This window comes from Giraffa tippelskirchi, chromosome 5, assembly GCF_054371585.1.
Source record: "Giraffa tippelskirchi isolate mGirTip1 chromosome 5, T2T-mGirTip1v1.2.pri, whole genome shotgun sequence".
Classification (NCBI taxonomy): domain Eukaryota; kingdom Metazoa; phylum Chordata; class Mammalia; order Artiodactyla; family Giraffidae; genus Giraffa; species Giraffa tippelskirchi.
This window is the reverse complement of record NC_137279.1, coordinates 183,369,778-183,385,324: the sequence shown is the minus strand read 5'-3', so window position 1 is coordinate 183,385,324 and position 15,547 is coordinate 183,369,778. Positions and strand designations below refer to the sequence as shown.

The window sequence follows — 15,547 nt, the reverse complement described above, 5'->3', positions numbered from 1 at the left end:
CCAGGGAAGTTCTCCTAGGATCCTTTAAAATATGACTTTTTTTTTTTTTCTCGGCAGTCCTACTTCTATTTTTTAAAAAATGGTTTTTTTAAAGAGCTGAGCTGAATCATCTGTACGGCTCCCATATCGGCTGGGTAAACTCCCCACAGATTTCTTTTTTGGAGAGAATACAATAAAATTCTGTGATCTTGTGATCCTTCAGGGCACTTCTGACAGCTCACTGGGACACAGTTTAGTCGCCACTAACTGCTTTGACTAATTCTGAGGAGTTCTTTCCTGCAGTCTGTAACGTTTACCAAGCATTTCTCACTCAGTGTGTACTGAATGTCCAGCTTGCAGCACCTTACCGAATCCTCATAACTGCCTTCCTAGGAAGGCTCTCTTACTGCCCCCACTTTACAGATGAGAAAGCTGGGCACACAAAGAATAAGTAACCTCTCCTGACCAGCAGGGGCTGGGATTGGAACTGAGATTCTGTCTGAGAGTGGAGCCAAATAGGCTCTTAACCACTCCGGTCTGCTGCCTTCCCCAAAGGTCAAATTAAAGGCACAAGGGAGCAACTGACCTTACAAATGACCTTCTGGAGGACAGCCTCACCAGCCTGGCAGCTTGAGAGACCTGCAGTCTCAGGAAGAGAGAGGCACATGTGCCAGGCACTTCTGGGCCCAGCAGAGCAGCCCAGGACAACACAGGGAGCTTGTCACCTGCCACTGGTTGCAGGGCCGTCTCAGCAAAGATCCCCTGCCTTGCACCATCTCTCCTCTCTCGGAGCCCTGCCCTGAGGTAACCTCTGAAGAGGTCTCCAGTGTTTTAGCTTCTCCTCTCCTCTCCTTCTCTCCTGCTGAGGCTCTAGAGAGAGCATTCTAAAACACAGGTCCAATCACGACACTCCTCTGCTTCCATCCTTTTCCCTTGCTCCAGACTGCCCTTGGTACAAAGTTCCAAATTGTTAATGTGGCATTCCCCTGTCAACCTGTACTGCTTCAGGTTGACTTTCATACCACCATACTGAACAATCTGAGGTTTCTGGGATAAATTTTAAGTTTAGATGTCAAAGTGGAGTACCTTGCCCCTTTGTTCTTACCTGAATGAGCCTTCTCATCCTTCCAGTTACAGTTCCAGCATCATTACTTCTTCCAAGCCTTCCCAAAACCTCCCCCACACCCCAACTCATGCTGAGCTAGAAGCTTCCTTTGCTGGACTCCCACAGCACTCTGTTCTTGCTGATACTAGTTTTTTTTTAGACAATGTTTCAATGATTTGTTTACAGGTCAGTCTCCCTGGTGGCTCAGTTAGTAAAGAATCCTGAAATGCAGGAGACCCAGGTTTTGTCCCTGGGTCAGGAAGATCCCCTGGAGGAGGGCATGGCAACCCACTCTAGCATTCTTGCCTGGAGAATTCCATGGACAGAGGAGCCTGGTGGGCTACAGTCCATGGGGTCACAAAGAGTTGGACATAACTGACTAACACTGTCACTTTCTCCCTTAACCAGACCATGAGCTTCTTGAAATAAGATTAGCTAACATTTATTGAACTCATTATGTGGCAGACATGGTTCTATGTGTTTTGCATGTGTTAACTTTCAAAATCTTCACAGTAACTCTGTATTATCAATCCTGTTCTATAGCTGAGAACACTGAGGCACAGAGAGGTTAAACGATCTGCCCAAGGCCACACAGCTGCAACGTTGCAGAGCTAGACTGTGAACTCAGGAGGTCTGGCTCCAAAGCAACTCTTAACCTCTATATTACAGGGTACTTGCCTCTCCAGGCAAGGACACTGCTGCTGTTGTGCTATTATGGGGGGAATATATGAATGAATGTACGAACAAGGGCCATCTCCGTAATGTCTTAGATTTAAGGGACAAACAGCTGGCACAGCAGAACCATCAAGGGGCACTGGCCCGGCTCACAAGCGCTGTTTACAAACTAGGGCTCTTTTGGCCTTACAACTGCATATCCTGCTCTTCCTTATCTCATGCAAAGCTGAGCGAAGAGAGAAAGTGCCCAGCCCAGAGTGACTACCCTCTTCTTCACTGCTCTCAAAACCAAGCAAAGCCAACCGGTTTCCTCCTGTGACTTAATACAGAGCAAAGTCTATCTTGCCAACGAAGGCGGCTGTCATCTCTTCCTTCCGCCAACAAACGGGCATCAAACCTAGGGAGTGGGGGTGGCAGGCAGAGTACTCCACGTCTGGAGGGAATCCCTATGCCCCTACCTACTGACTGGAAGGTGGGGCCAAGCGCCATGGGAATGGGCGGGCCTGATGGGGCATGGCAGGTGAAACAGTGACCACAGCAGCAGGCTCTCTCCTCGGAAAAGGCCGGTCAAACATAGCACCGACAAGCAGGTAGCTCAGACCCGCACCTGAACGCCGCCTGGGACTCGAAATTCTCCAGCAGCGATGGTCCCCGTGCCAATGGGTGAGGGCTCGTGGAGGAAGCCCGGGCTGGAGAAGAAGCTCTCAGGGGACTCGTTCCAACTCTCAAGTCACTCTCGGGATCAGGAGGGCAGTATGGAGAGGCAGAGGGTGCCTCTTGGGAAGAACCTGCGCCTTCACTGACTGACCAAGTGTCTCCAAGCAAGGCTGAGCTGTGCCGTCTCCCAGGGCTGCGGCGGGACCGAGACACCCCGTGGCCACCCGGTACCCGGAGCGCAGGAGCCCCCGCCCCCTCTCCGCCCCCTGGGAAGAGCAGACCCCAGCCGAGGACGGCGGACTCGCTGTTGTCATTTCTGTCGAGCCGGACGGCCTCAGGTTGTCACCCTGGTCCCCTTGCCACGGCCGCTGAGGCCCGCCCCCGCCAACCCGCATCCCCGGCCCGGCTCCCGGCTCCCCGCTCCGGGACCCCTGCCCTCACCTTCCCCCGGTGCTCAGCGCTGCTCGCCCATAGTCCGTAGCCCGCAGCCGGGGCTGCTCGGCGCTCCGTCCCGGGGGACCGGGGCCGGCCAAGGGGCGTGGGAGCCGCTCACCGCCGTCTCCCGGCGCAGCCTCCCGAGCCGCCGCCGCCGCCGCCGCCTCCCTCCATGGCTGCAGCGCCGCCACCTGACAACGGAAGTGACGCACCGCCCCCTCCTCCCGGACGAGCCGCAGCCCCGCCCCTTGCCCGTATCTACAGCCCACGGCTCAGGGATTGGGTGCCATCTTGACGAAGGGCGGAAGCCTTCAGGCAAGAGACCAGAATCCGATTGATGATTGGCTCAGGGTGGGGCTCAAGCTGAAATCTGGGAAACGATTGGAGACCGAGACTCTAAGGGGCGGTACTTACCGCTTATCTAAATCTGCGGTGAGGTTGGGCCTGAGGCACCGCCCCCGCCGCTACTCCAGGGAACCTCGCGTGCCCTACACTCGCCCTCCCCGCTCTGGAGACTTCTCCAGCAGTTGAAAGATCGGCCGGTTGTAGTATCTTTGTCAGAAAAGTGGCTCTTTCTTGACCCCCATTTCTCGGTTCCTGGAGCTTTGTGCGGAGAGCGCTGCCGTGGGGCTCATCAATGACAGGAATTCCTGCCGTAGCCCTCACAATTCGTTTCCCTCTGGGACCCTCGCTTTTGTAGAAATCCCGCTTCAATCTGAAGATGCCTAGAGGCTCGACCAGGCAAGGTAACAGTGAAGAGTTCCTGTTAGCTATTCCAGCCACCTAACCTCAGCCCCTCCTGCTGCAGTTTCGGTCCCTTTCTCCTCCTTCTCCAGCAACCACGCCCTCCATGAATCAGCTTCTTGCACCAGCAGATGAGCCCTTTAAAGGGATTGCATCAGGCTGATGACTCACTGAGGCCCTCTGAGAGCCTGGCTTCCCTCCGCTGGCATGCAGAAGCAGCTAGAAGGGCGCCGTGGTGGCAGTACCCGCGATCACGGACCCACTCCTTTGTCTCCGAGGTGTGAGCCAGGATGCTAGCTGCATATGACTAACTCCTGAGTCGCTTTCCAGCTGTGTTATTCTGTATCCATGTGGGCACATGTGTCCAAGCCTGTGTGCACGGCTCTGGATTTTCCTAGGGTGTGTGGCCAAGCATTTACGTGTATGCACACATTTGTCATCTCCACACAGGCAGTGACTGCCGGACGTGAGAGTTGATGTGAGTGAGTCCGGCTGCCTCCTCCTGTGTCCTTGTCTTTGTCTCTAAATGCCTAGTGCACACTGAGCTGAAAGGGCTGAGTAACAGCAGTAATCGAAACAGCAGTATTATGTCAGACACTGTGTTAAGCACTTTAGAGACATCAGCGTTAAGGAGTCTGTTCACAGATGAAGCAGCTAGAATTCTGAGAGGGAAAGTAACCAAAGACACACAGCTAATAATGGCAGAGCTGTGATTTGAACCAAGTCTGGCAGATTCCAAAAAGGTTGGATTTGCGTCCTTGCTGTGTCTCTTACAGGTTCAGTAACTGTGCAAGTTCCCTAAACATCCCCATCTGTCAACATAGGAATAACGCTTTGTGGGCTCACTGTGAGGATCCAGTGAGTGTGGAAACAGCTTCTCATGGGACCTGGTGAATTAAGAATGCTCATACTCCTCTCAGCGAGCTTCAGTGCAGTGGAGGACTGAAAAGTAGGCACAAAAACGCTGGGCCCGGCCCCCCAAGCTCCTCTCTCTGACAAAGGGAAAAGCCGAGAGATTCCGGAAGCTCTGACAGGAATGAGTGTTGGGTTTTCCAGAGCTCTAATTATCAGCTAGATGAATCACTTAGAGCTGACACCACCATACCCAGCCCCAGGAGGCTCTCAGCTGATTCAAAATATAGGATTTTAACGAAGAGGAGGAGGAGGAAGAGAAAGAGAGGAGTAGAAGAGGTAATCAATAGAAAGGAAAGGTGCCAGCCAGAGGAAATGAAAGACTGTCATCAGGACACCAACACGAGGAGCCCAGTGCATCACACACACACACAGTGACATACTCTCCTGCTGGCTCTCTAACTCTGGGCATATTGGCAGACGACGCTGCCATAACAAAGTGACACCTGTCACAACAGCATGAGATGGTTGCTTGACGATGTACAGGCAGATCTGCCTATTACAGAAGGAGAGGAGGAGAACTTCAACCCTAGGGAGCTTCCTCAGGCTTCTGGAACCCAGCAAACCTTTCCTACTGGCTGACTTCTAGGTTCTCTGTGGCCAAGCCCCTAGCACCAAGGTATGCAAGTTCCAAGTGCTAGGCCCATACCTGGTGGCTGGGTACCATCACTGTTAGCAGCGTGCTTGGTTACTCCATTGTGTCCGACTTTGCGACTGTTTGAACTGTACCCTGTTAGGTTCCTCCATCCATGGACTTTTCCAGGCACAAGGGATCTTCCTGACCTAGGGATCAAACCTGAACCTCCTATGTATCCTGCATGGCAGGCCGATTCTTTCACCCACTGAGCCATCAAGGCATCGCTTATCTTCCCCGGTTACCAGCGTCAGGAATGCTGGGAGGCAGAACAGTGCAGTGCAGTGTAGTAGTAAAGATCATGGAGTTTCAGGCATACAGAAGTGAAGTGAAGTCACTCAGTCGTGTCCGACTCTTTGCGACCCTGTGGACTGTAGCCTACCAGGCTGCTCTGTCCATAGGATTCTCCAGGCAAGAATACTGGAGTGGGTTGCCATTTCCTTCTCCAGGCATACAGACCTGAATTCCAATCCCCACCCTGTTGTTCACTGGCTCTGTGACCTTGAGCAAGTCAGGTAACCTCTCTGGGCTTGTTTGCTTATCTCTAAAATGGGGCTACTAATACATACCTCTAGGGTTGTTGTAATGATGAAACGAGATGATTCTTTCATTTCACAAAGATTTATGGAGTGCTGGCTATGTGCAGAGCACTGAGTTGGATGCTGGAGATCCAGTGGGACTAAACAGACCACAGCTCTGCCCTCCTGGAGCATGCAGAACCCCTGGCACAGGGCCTGGTGCACAGTGAGATTCAATAAGCAGTAGCTATTTGTGGTGACCATCTTGGTGTTCTGCCATTATCTTAATTATGGGACACAGGGAAACCCCTCCACCTTCCCCCTAAAGAAAGAGGATCTCTGCTTCATCGACTGAAAAATGACAGAATTGGACTGGATGAGGGGTTCCCAATATTGTCACCTTGAAAGCATCTTTTAGTATTTTCCATCCACATGAGCCTCATATCTGGTAAGATTCTGTACAACCTGCCATCAAGTCATTTCTTCCTTTTTATTCATTACAGCTTCATATTACAGTTATGAGAGCTTGTGATCAGCAAGAGAAAGCCAGTGGCCCATCATGCTGTTGGTATAATTTCAGCCTGAAGCAGAGACCAAGTCAGCTTGGTTAACGTTCTTATACTATGTGCTGTTCCTCTGGTCCTGCTAGAACACTGGTAAGAGCTCATGGGACTCCTGCTGCCCTCAGGGACCCTTCAGCTAGGCATTCTAGACTGGAACTCACTGAACTGGATGTTCTTCTGCGGGTCCCATCCAGCTGAGAACTGGAGATGCCGCACCACCCTAGGAGACCTGAATGTCAAGCCACAGGCCACCCAGTTCTCCTTAGAGCCCTGGTAGTCCCCTTCCCCAGGTGAATGAGCCTCCTGTCCTCTTCTCTCCATGGCCTGGATATGCCCTCTCACTCAGAACTCCTGAGTGCTCAGTCATGTGCAGGTTTGAACAAAGGCCACAGCGATGACCACAAAACCCAAACCTCAATGGGATGATGGCATTTTGAAATACACTTTTCATCTCTTCCTTGGTGTCCCTTGGCCCTTCCCTTATGCAGTTAGGTTACTATGCATTCATTACACCAGGAAACAAATGACACACCAGAATGTAGAGTTCATTTTTAGCTTCTGAATTCTAAGAGCCTTGCTCGCCTTCAGGGAGGGATGGAAAGAGTATCTGTGCAGATCTAAATTTAGAAAACTGTAAGGAGGGGGATCTGGGAGACTGAGACTTGAGGGGGTGGTCCCTGAGAATAGAGCAGCTCAGCCTCTGAGCTGGAGGGCATCCGCTGAGTCTCAGGGCCCGGGAAGCAGGAAGACGTGTGCTCCTTTTCCTGGTGGAGTGCCAAGAAGTAACAGAAGCCTCTGCGCCACACTGGGGCAGATGGGGCCCAACTCACCCAGGACCCTAGGAACTTGCTGGGCCTGACTGGCATGGAAAAGTAAGAGTGAGAGTCTGAACACCAAGAGGGAGACAGGTTACGATTGGAGGGGAGGCGAGGAAGGAGCACCTCAGCCACATCCTAAGTGGGTTGAAGACAGAAGACCAGGACAAAACCAGGACATCTCAGGGGATGCCAGTGGGACTGCCCTTCCCATGCTTTGGCATCTTGAAAGGAAGTGCCCTAGAATTCAACCGATTTCAAAGAAAGTGATGGGGAACCCTGAGTTGATTGCAATTAAGTTTCTGCCACTCTGGCTGAGTAAAGCAAAATATAAATTCAGTTGAGTTAGAGAAAATTCAAGTTATGTTTCTTACACGCTTGAAATTGGAACCAGCTATACTTCTGACCCACAAGGCCCTGTATCATTTGCCTCACCTCTTTCCCATTTCTCCTGTCTCACCTGCCTCCTTCTCCTCCACCAACAGTCACAGTGGGATTTGGTTATTGCTCCCAACCCTCAAGCTTTCGCACCTCAGGACCTTTGCACTAGCGATTTCCTCTGCCTTCCCTTGGCTCTTTAAATGGTAGGCGCCTTCACAGTTTAAACTTAACTTCTTCAGACTACACTTTTGGAAATAAAACCGCCTATTTTCTCTCCATGTGCCCTGTTTATTTCCTTCCTGTCTGTTTACTTTTCTTTGTTCGTCCCCCACTCCAGAATGTCAGCTCCCTGAGAGCAGGACCCGTCTCTCTTGTTGTTCCCTCAGTAGCTGGCACTGTGACTCAAATTACTTGTGGAATGAATGACCCATGGCTTGCCACAGCTTGGTGGGCACTGAGCTCCCCCTACCCCTAACCTGGGCCCTGGTCAATTTCCCCACAGTCCAGGACCAGATGCCAAGACCCATAACCTTGGGACTTGAACACATAGCTGTGCTCTACCCCAGGGACTTGGCATTAGTCTATCTCAGAAGGTCTTGGTACGCTGCCTCCCACCTGTCTTTGGAAGCAGAGGCCCACTGGGGTCTGTGCACAACACTTACAGAACTTATGGAACGGGTCCAGAGCCTTTCTTCTCAGCTATCCATGCTAGGCTTTCCCTTGCTCTTTGGAGGATGCAGAAGTCACCCCTCCTCCCTTCTGATGCTCCCACCCCACCCCCACACACCATTTGAAAGCAGAGCCAGGCCTACCTCTCCTCCACCTTTAGGCTGAACTCCCAACCTGGGTCCTCCTCAAGCGTGGGAAACGTCTGTGACAGCGGCCGTGCGGGGAGACTCCCCGCCAGCTCATCACACTGGAGGAGGTGCTGTCTCCCCACTGGCTGTGAGAACACAGACATTTCCACAGTGACAACTCCCTTCTGCACCTGCCCTCTGGTTTCTCTTACCCGCAGTCTTCTCGTGTTGCTCTCCTTAACTCGAGCTATCAGAGAGGCCCGGCAACTCAGAGCAGTGGTTTTCGCCCTGCTCGGATCCACTGTTCTCCCCTGTGGCCTCTGAGGCCTCTGGGCAATAGAAGAAATGCAACAGGCAAAGGACTCATGGTGGATGGGTGGGTGGGTGTTCATAAAGCAAATTTTCAGGCTGCAGATTCTATTTTCAATCTGGGGATCCAGGAAGGTGGTTCTTCTAGACATTCCAGCTGGTTCTGCTGAGATGGTCCAGGAACAATACTTAGACAGACTGGATTAGAACGTAAATGCAGTGACTGTGGGCTGCTTGAGCCCAAACGAACACTGCTCTGCAGTCTCCCTTGGGAAATGTCTACCTCTGGCCCTAGATTCTAAGTCCCTATGACACAAGACCAACAGGGAGCCCGGCACATAGCAGAAAGCATGAGGCACAGACTTGTCTGCATCCTCCTTTTGTTTCATGAGAAAACAAACACAATTACATGAGAAATGGGGCCCCTCAGGCCCAATGTATTTAATAATCCTCAATGCAAGAGGGCTGAAAACTATCTGACACAGTCCCTAAAGCAGTAAATTAGAGATTCAGATAAATAATGATCCAAAGGGGGGATTGTCGTCTACCCCAAGGCCACAGTCAGATAACTAAAATTCCGGGTCCCAGGGTGAGGGTGAGTCTGAGAAGTGAGACCCTGACAAAGGCAGCTGTGACAGGTGACATCTGTCAGACACCAGCTTCTGGGCTGGCCCTGCTCCCCTCCCAGGTTCTGGGTGGGCAGGGAGAGCAGGCTTTGGCTCAGAAGAAGTCTGGAGGAACCTGCGTGGGGACCTGGACAGGCTCACTTAAGAGTTTTTGGAGGGAAATTCCTGCCGGCCTTGCCCCTTGCTGCCAAAGTAACGCACCCGATGGATGACCTGTAGCTGCTGCTCAATGGTTGCGGTGATGTTCACGTTGTCGGGGATGTGGACGTAACGGACGTTCCGGCCTGTCACAAAGAGGTCGTCCAGCTCCACCTGATGTCCCCAACGGTCTGTGTAGGTGACCTGGGCCAGGCGGATGTTCATGAAAGCATCGACGTTGTCTATGCGTCCGTGGGCCACGCTCTCATCCCGCAGGTCCACGGTGGTGACCTGGCCCTGGAGGCCCTGCAGCAGGATGATCAGGCTATTCTCGGAGATGGTCCGCTCCTTCACCGAGTGGCTCACCTCCATTCTTCCACGCTTGCTCTGGGAGGGGCACACACAGGGGAGCTGAAGCAGGCTAGGGAGTGCGAGTGCTAACTCACCGACGTCAGCTTTTAGCACAAAATCCCCAGCCCAGACTTCCCCAAGTCTGCCCACCTCCCCAATTTTTATGCCTACAGAGTGCCCTTAGGTGCTTTCATGGACACATTTTTTAGAATCCTCACAAAACCTTGCAAACCAAGGATCACTTACACTCACTTTATAAACAAGGAAAATCGGGCCAGGAGAAGTTAAGTAACTGGCCCAAGGTGTTGGGATCCAAATCCATGCCTGTCCAGCTCCAATTCCCACACCCAAAGTTCTGAACCCTTATTGTGAGAATCACCCAGTGAGTTTCTGGCCACCACACCCCAGAGGTTCTGATTCATTTGGTCAGGGGTGGGGCCCAGGTACCCTATTTTGTAAAAGCTCCCCAGGTAATTCTAATGTGCAACTGAACACAGAGACAAGGAGTTTGAGAACCACTCCTCTAAAGTGTAGTTTACACCCTTGCTGCTCTAAGTATGGTCTGTGGACCAGCAGTTTCAGCATCACCCAGGTACTTGTTTCAGAATGCAGAATCTCCAGGCTTTCCCCAGATCTACTGAAAGAATCTGCATTTTAACATGACCCCTAGATGAATCGCTTCACCAGTTCTCAGACATTAGTGTGCATCAGAATCACCTGCAGGAGGGGGTAAAGGATTTCCCGCCCCCTCCCCCGCCCCAACTTTCTAATTCAGTCCGTTTGAGGTGGGGCCCAAGAATGTGCATTTCTAACATAGTCTCAGCAGATGCTGATATTGCTGGTCTAGGGCCCACTGAGAACGACTGGTCCACACGATGCTGCTGCCATGTAACCAGGAATTTAGACAACTGTAAAAAAAGGAAATGGTAGCATATACAGCACATAGGTATTGAAGGTAGAGAAAGGGAGGTTGGAATCCCCACTCCACCCACACTCTGTAGACCTAGGCCAGTTACTTAATATCTCTGAGCCTGTTTCCACGTCTATTAAACCAACAGGTGAGGTTAACAGGTTCTCACTACACTGAGTGTATTTTCCTTTGCTTTCGACACGCTCGTATGCTGTATTAATGTAACTTTGTCTTATCCATCCCCCATTTTCAGACCTTGAGTGCCAGGTGTTTGAATTTCTTTCCTTAAGACTTCACTCAGGATCCTGACAGGGCTGTGCAAGGTGGCATGAAGTGTGGCAAGCTAGCTACCCACTCCACTGACAAGGTGCTAGGAGTTGGGCCGGAAGACTCTTAAAGACCCCACCCAGGTTTCACCAGGCGTATCCGCTCAAACGAGGGTTTCGGGGAGCACAGTGACTGCAAAGAGGCAGGTCTGGGCCCGAGGACGGGGCTTGGTCACTTCCTAGGAGGGTCGACCTCGAGAAAGCCACTTGGCTTCTTCAAGCCTGTTAGACAGTCCCTAGAGTGGGGATGGTGACGACCCTTTACTCACAGAGCGTGGGAGTGGGCTTGGGAAGAGGAGCTAAGCTCAGCAACTGGGAGGAAGACGCTGGCCCCGCTCCCGCCGCCTCCGTGGTTCCAGGCTCGCTTGCGCTCCGCCCCTGGCTCCCCAGGCCCGCCGCGAGGGTTCCTTCCGCTGTCCCGCTGCGCGTCGCCGCCGAAACTAGCCGGCGCCTAGCAGGGCGGCCTCCCTCTCGCTGCCGGATTAAGACGCCATGGCAACCGCTGGGCCACTAGGTCCTTCCGGAGCATCGAGAGCGCGGCCGAGAGCAGAGGTAGCGCCCCCCGCGACGAGCCCGGAACTACAATCCCCAGAATGCCTCGCGGGCTCGAGACTCGCCCTCCGGCTGCCCCGCCTTACGTCAATGGAGTCTCTTCTCCTTTGGAGTCATTCTTTCATTCAGCAAATGAAATAATAGCTTCCCTGGCGGCTCAGTCGGTGAAGAGGCTGCCTGCAATGCAGGAGATCCGGCTTCAAACCCTGGGTTGGGAAGATCCCCTGGAGAAAGGGAATGGCAACCCACTCCAGTATTCTTGCTTGGAGAATCCCATGGACAGAGGAGAGTGGCAGGCTACAGCCCATGGGGTAGCAAAGAGTCGGATACGACTGAGCGGCTTTCACTTTCACCTCTTTACCATCTGAGCCACGCCCCTTCAGGGTTTGAGTGACCTTCATTAATGTGTGACTGCACCTGGCACACTGCAGAAGCCCCATGAGTTAGGCTTAGGTCATTCCTTTACCCTCTCATTTACTGGTTTCAACTTCTCAGAAACCATCCCTTTTTATCCTTCATCACAGCTGGTCTCTTCTTATCCTAAAAATAGAAAATGTCTTTCTCCTCCTTGACAGCTACTCTGTTTTCCTACCTTCCACAGTTGAACTTCTCAGGAGAGGCCTCTATATCAGTGATTCTCCAATTGGGAGTTCTTTTTCCAACCCCATTTCTACGTGAGACTGGATTTTCTTCTTGTGGTGGTGGTGGTTTAGTTGCTAAGTCGTGTCCGACTCTTGCAACCCCACAGGCTGTAGCCCACCAGGCTCCTCTGTCCATGCGATTTCTCAGGAAAGAATATTGGAGTGCGTTGCCATTTCCTTCTCCATTTCTTCTTGTACTTCAGCCAAAGCAACATACCACAATAGGCTGAACACAGAAGCAGATATGAGAATCTGTCTTCTATTAGGATAGACATTAAACAGATTTGCAAAAATATTAAGCAGTGTCACGCTTCTCACCAAATTTTTTAAAAAATAGTTATTTTAAAATAAAAATATAATGGGTCTGTTATTGTTATTTAAAAGGGAATTAATATTAAAATCTTATCTCAATTTCATATATATGTGATTACTATACATATATCCCACATAAACAAATAACTTTAGTTTTCAGTAATTTTTTAAGAGTACAAAAGTGTCTTGAGACTGAAAGTTTGAGAACAGCTGCTCTATCCTGAGGGCTTTCACCTACTCATTCAACTCACTGTAATCTGCCTTCTTCTCAAGAGTATTTTGAATTTTACTCACATTAACTTCTCTTGAAAAGGTTTCTAATGATCTCCATGTACATAAGGGAACCTCTTATCTCCTTTCATTAAAAAAAAATTATTTATTTGACTGCGCCAGGTCTTAGTTGTGGCATATGGGATCTAGTTCCTGACCAGAGATGGAACCCAGGCCCCCTGTATTGGGAGTGCGTAGTACTCTAGCCTGGAAAATCCCATGGACAGAGGAGCCTGGTAGGCTGCAGTTCATGGGGTCGCTAAGACTGAGCGACTTCACTTTCACTTTTACTTTCATGCATTGGGGAAGGAAATGGCAACCCACTCCAGTGTTCTTGCCTGGAGAATCCCAGGGACAGTGGAGCCTGGTGGGCTGCCATCTATGGGGTCGCACAGAGTCGGACATGACTGAAGTGACTTAGCAGCAGCAGCAGCAGCAGTCTTAGCCACTGGACCACCAGGGAAGTTCCAGGGAACCAGTTGCCTTAATGTTACCTGGAATGCTTGTTAAACCCAACCCCACACCTACAGAATCAGGAGTAGAGCCCATAAATCTGCACATCTAACAGTGCACACTAACGCTGTAACCCGATGCCCTCCTAAAGTCAGACTCAGCGACTCCTAGACAAGCCCTGCAGTCTTGTCTCTGTCTTTGCTATCCTGCTCATCTGCCCAGGATCCTCTCTTGCTTATCTATAGATGTTAAGTCCAATCCCTCCTTCAAAGGCTGGTTGTACCTTTCTGAAGTCTTCTTTGATGATGCCAGTTGAGAGTGAGGCTGATAGCATACTACTGCTTGATACATGTTTGCTTGGTGCATGTAGATTTACCATAGCTATTTATGTAAATCTCACCTCTCCTACTCATCTCTTGGGTGTTGAGACAGGGAGAAGGCCCTAGGAGGCTGAGATGCTTCACGCTACAAACAGCAGTTTCAGGGGGAACAATGGTTTGATGAATGTGGTGAGAAGATGATGGGATCTGAATGAACTGGTGGCAGTGGGATGGAAAGAAGGGATGAGTGTTAAAGACCCTGAAGAGAGCAGATCAGAATCCTTGGGGACTGATTAAATCTGGAATGTGGTTTGCGGGAGGGGGAATCAATGATTTAAATTTTAACGCTGATGGCCCATTGACAGGAATAAGAGTGGTAGGGTTGGGAGGGGGTTCACGCCTGTAGAGGGTATCTCATTTTTTGGCTACATAGCCCACTGAACTCCTTTCCCCACCTTTGGGGAGATCTGCCATTCTGTGAATTTCAGTGAGAGGTGAGTTTCTGTTCCCACTCCAGATGGTTTAAAGGGCAGATATTGTCTCTGATCCTTGTCAGCTATGGCACAGGCTGGTGACCTAAACTCAGGCATTATCAGATTCCAAATCTGCAGCAAGGGACACAGACCAGCAGGAACTGTTGAGGCTTCATCTTGGTGTCTGCGTCATCCAGCGCCTCATCCCTGCGGGTGCTGCTGCTGCTGCTGGCGTGCTCGCCCATGCCACCTCCCCGTCCCTGGTTCCTGGCCATTTCGCATGGTCCTTCATTCTTCCTGACAACTGTCAGTTGCCTGAAGCCCTTTCAGTAAATCCCTTCTGCACCTCAGTGGAGAATTAGTTCCATTTTTTTTTCCCCAGTCTCAAACCCAGACTAGGGCCCACTTGAATTGAGTTCATTTCAGGAGCCTTGAGAACTTCCCTGGTGGCTCAGACGGTAAAGCGTCTGCCTACAGTGCCGGAGACCCGGGTTCAATCCCTGGGTTGGGAAGATCTCCTGGAGAAGGAAATAGCAACCCACTCCAGTATTCTTGCCTGGAAAATCCCATGGATGAAGGAACCTGGTAGGCTACAGCCTGTGGGGTCCAAAGAGTCGGACACGGCTGGGCGATTTCACTTTCACAGGAGCCTTGAATTTCCCTGTTCCCTGTACATGATTTCATTGTGGTTCTGTATTCAACAGTTAGAAGATACAGAATCCTGAGAGTTAGGGTGATTCCCACGTCACCTGCTCCAACTCCCCACCCAGGGTCCAAATCCCCTCTCCAGCCTCCCTCACCCCCATGACCCCCTCATCACTGCTTGATATTCCAGTGACCAGCAACTCACTCCTTTGCCAGGTGTTCAACTCCATTGTTAGGAAGTTTTGGGTAACTTCTATTCATTGCTTCTGGTTCTTTTCCATGGAGAACTGCCTTATTTTGTATTAAATTTAAGAAGATTCTTCATGGCTTTTGAAAGTAAAGCGAACGTCCTGAATAAATAAAAATGACATCAGTGACATGCTTAGTTAGACACTAAGCATGAGGTGACGGAATGTCTCAGGAAAAGTGAACCTGCTGCCCAGAGAGGGGAATATGCAAATGTGTGAGTTAATAGTATGGGGTGAAAGTAATGGCCTCTCTGAAAAAAGGAATGCAAAATAGTTTGCAGAAGAAGGCAGACTAAACACTGCAGGGCACATAAAATATATGGTCAGCATAGGGATGGAGGTGGTGAGAGCAAAGGATAGGGTGAGGGTGAGAAATGGAGACATGAGATGACAGCTGAGGTGAGAATGTGATGACAGGGTGGGTGGGGGGAATGCCAGGGATGAAATAAGGATACTCCAGCAATTGCCCCAGCCATTCTGACAGACTTCGAAAAATGGCTACATCGACATCTGTATCAGAGGGTGATCTTCAATCAGAAGCCACCGAGGGGGGACTTCCCTGGTGGTCCAGTGGCCAATAAGACTTCGTGCTCCCAATGCAGGGGGTCTGGGTTCGGGTTCAACCCCTGGTCAGGGAACTAGATCCCACATGCCGCAGCCAAAAGATCCTGCACGTCACAACTAAAGCTGAAGATCCTGTGTGCCATAACTAAGACCCAACATAGCCAAGAAAAAAAGAAGTCACTGAGGAAGAGAGG

At 50.9% G+C, this 15,547-nt stretch overlaps 3 protein-coding genes and 1 long non-coding RNA gene across 8 annotated transcripts in view; 1 reads left to right on the top strand and 3 right to left on the bottom strand.

Moving 5' to 3' along the window:
* The window catches only part of STK40 (serine/threonine kinase 40), a 37,773-nt gene extending 34,039 nt beyond the window's left edge, over window positions 1-3,734 (bottom strand). For 3 of the 4 annotated variants that reach the window (XM_081488842.1, XM_081488840.1, XM_081488841.1), the window contains exon 1: window positions 2,858-3,044. The gene's annotated coding sequence lies outside the window, so the exon portion shown is untranslated. Of the gene's footprint in view, window positions 1-2,857; window positions 3,045-3,265 lie in introns of those variants that run through there. The other variant, XM_081488843.1, reaches the window with a different exon arrangement.
* LOC145505840 (uncharacterized) lies at window positions 3,281-7,695 on the top strand. Its single transcript, XR_014053313.1, has 2 exons — window positions 3,281-5,126; window positions 6,163-7,695. It is a non-coding gene; the product is annotated as an uncharacterized LOC145505840 (long non-coding RNA).
* A 1,234-nt stretch (window positions 7,696-8,929) lies between these two features.
* On the bottom strand, window positions 8,930-11,444 carry LSM10 (LSM10, U7 small nuclear RNA associated). 2 transcript variants are annotated; one of them, XM_081488850.1, is made up of 2 exons: window positions 11,141-11,444; window positions 8,930-9,675 (listed from the first exon to the last, which is right to left on the bottom strand). In XM_081488850.1, the coding sequence occupies exon 2, from the start codon at window positions 9,658-9,660 to the stop codon at window positions 9,292-9,294; it is 369 nt and encodes a 122-aa protein (XP_081344976.1). In that variant the 5' UTR covers window positions 9,661-9,675; window positions 11,141-11,444; the 3' UTR covers window positions 8,930-9,291. The 2 variants fall into 2 exon arrangements, with proteins under 2 accessions (XP_081344976.1, XP_081344975.1); XM_081488849.1 differs by having other exon boundaries at window positions 11,145-11,444.
* Window positions 8,930-15,547, bottom strand: part of OSCP1 (organic solute carrier partner 1) — a 40,496-nt gene continuing 33,878 nt past the window's right edge. Inside the window, exons 11-12 of the transcript XR_014053311.1 lie at window positions 12,020-12,294; window positions 8,930-9,675 (exon numbers count right to left, since the gene is read on the bottom strand). The gene's annotated coding sequence lies outside the window, so the exon portion shown is untranslated. The remainder of the gene's footprint in view (window positions 9,676-12,019; window positions 12,295-15,547) is intronic.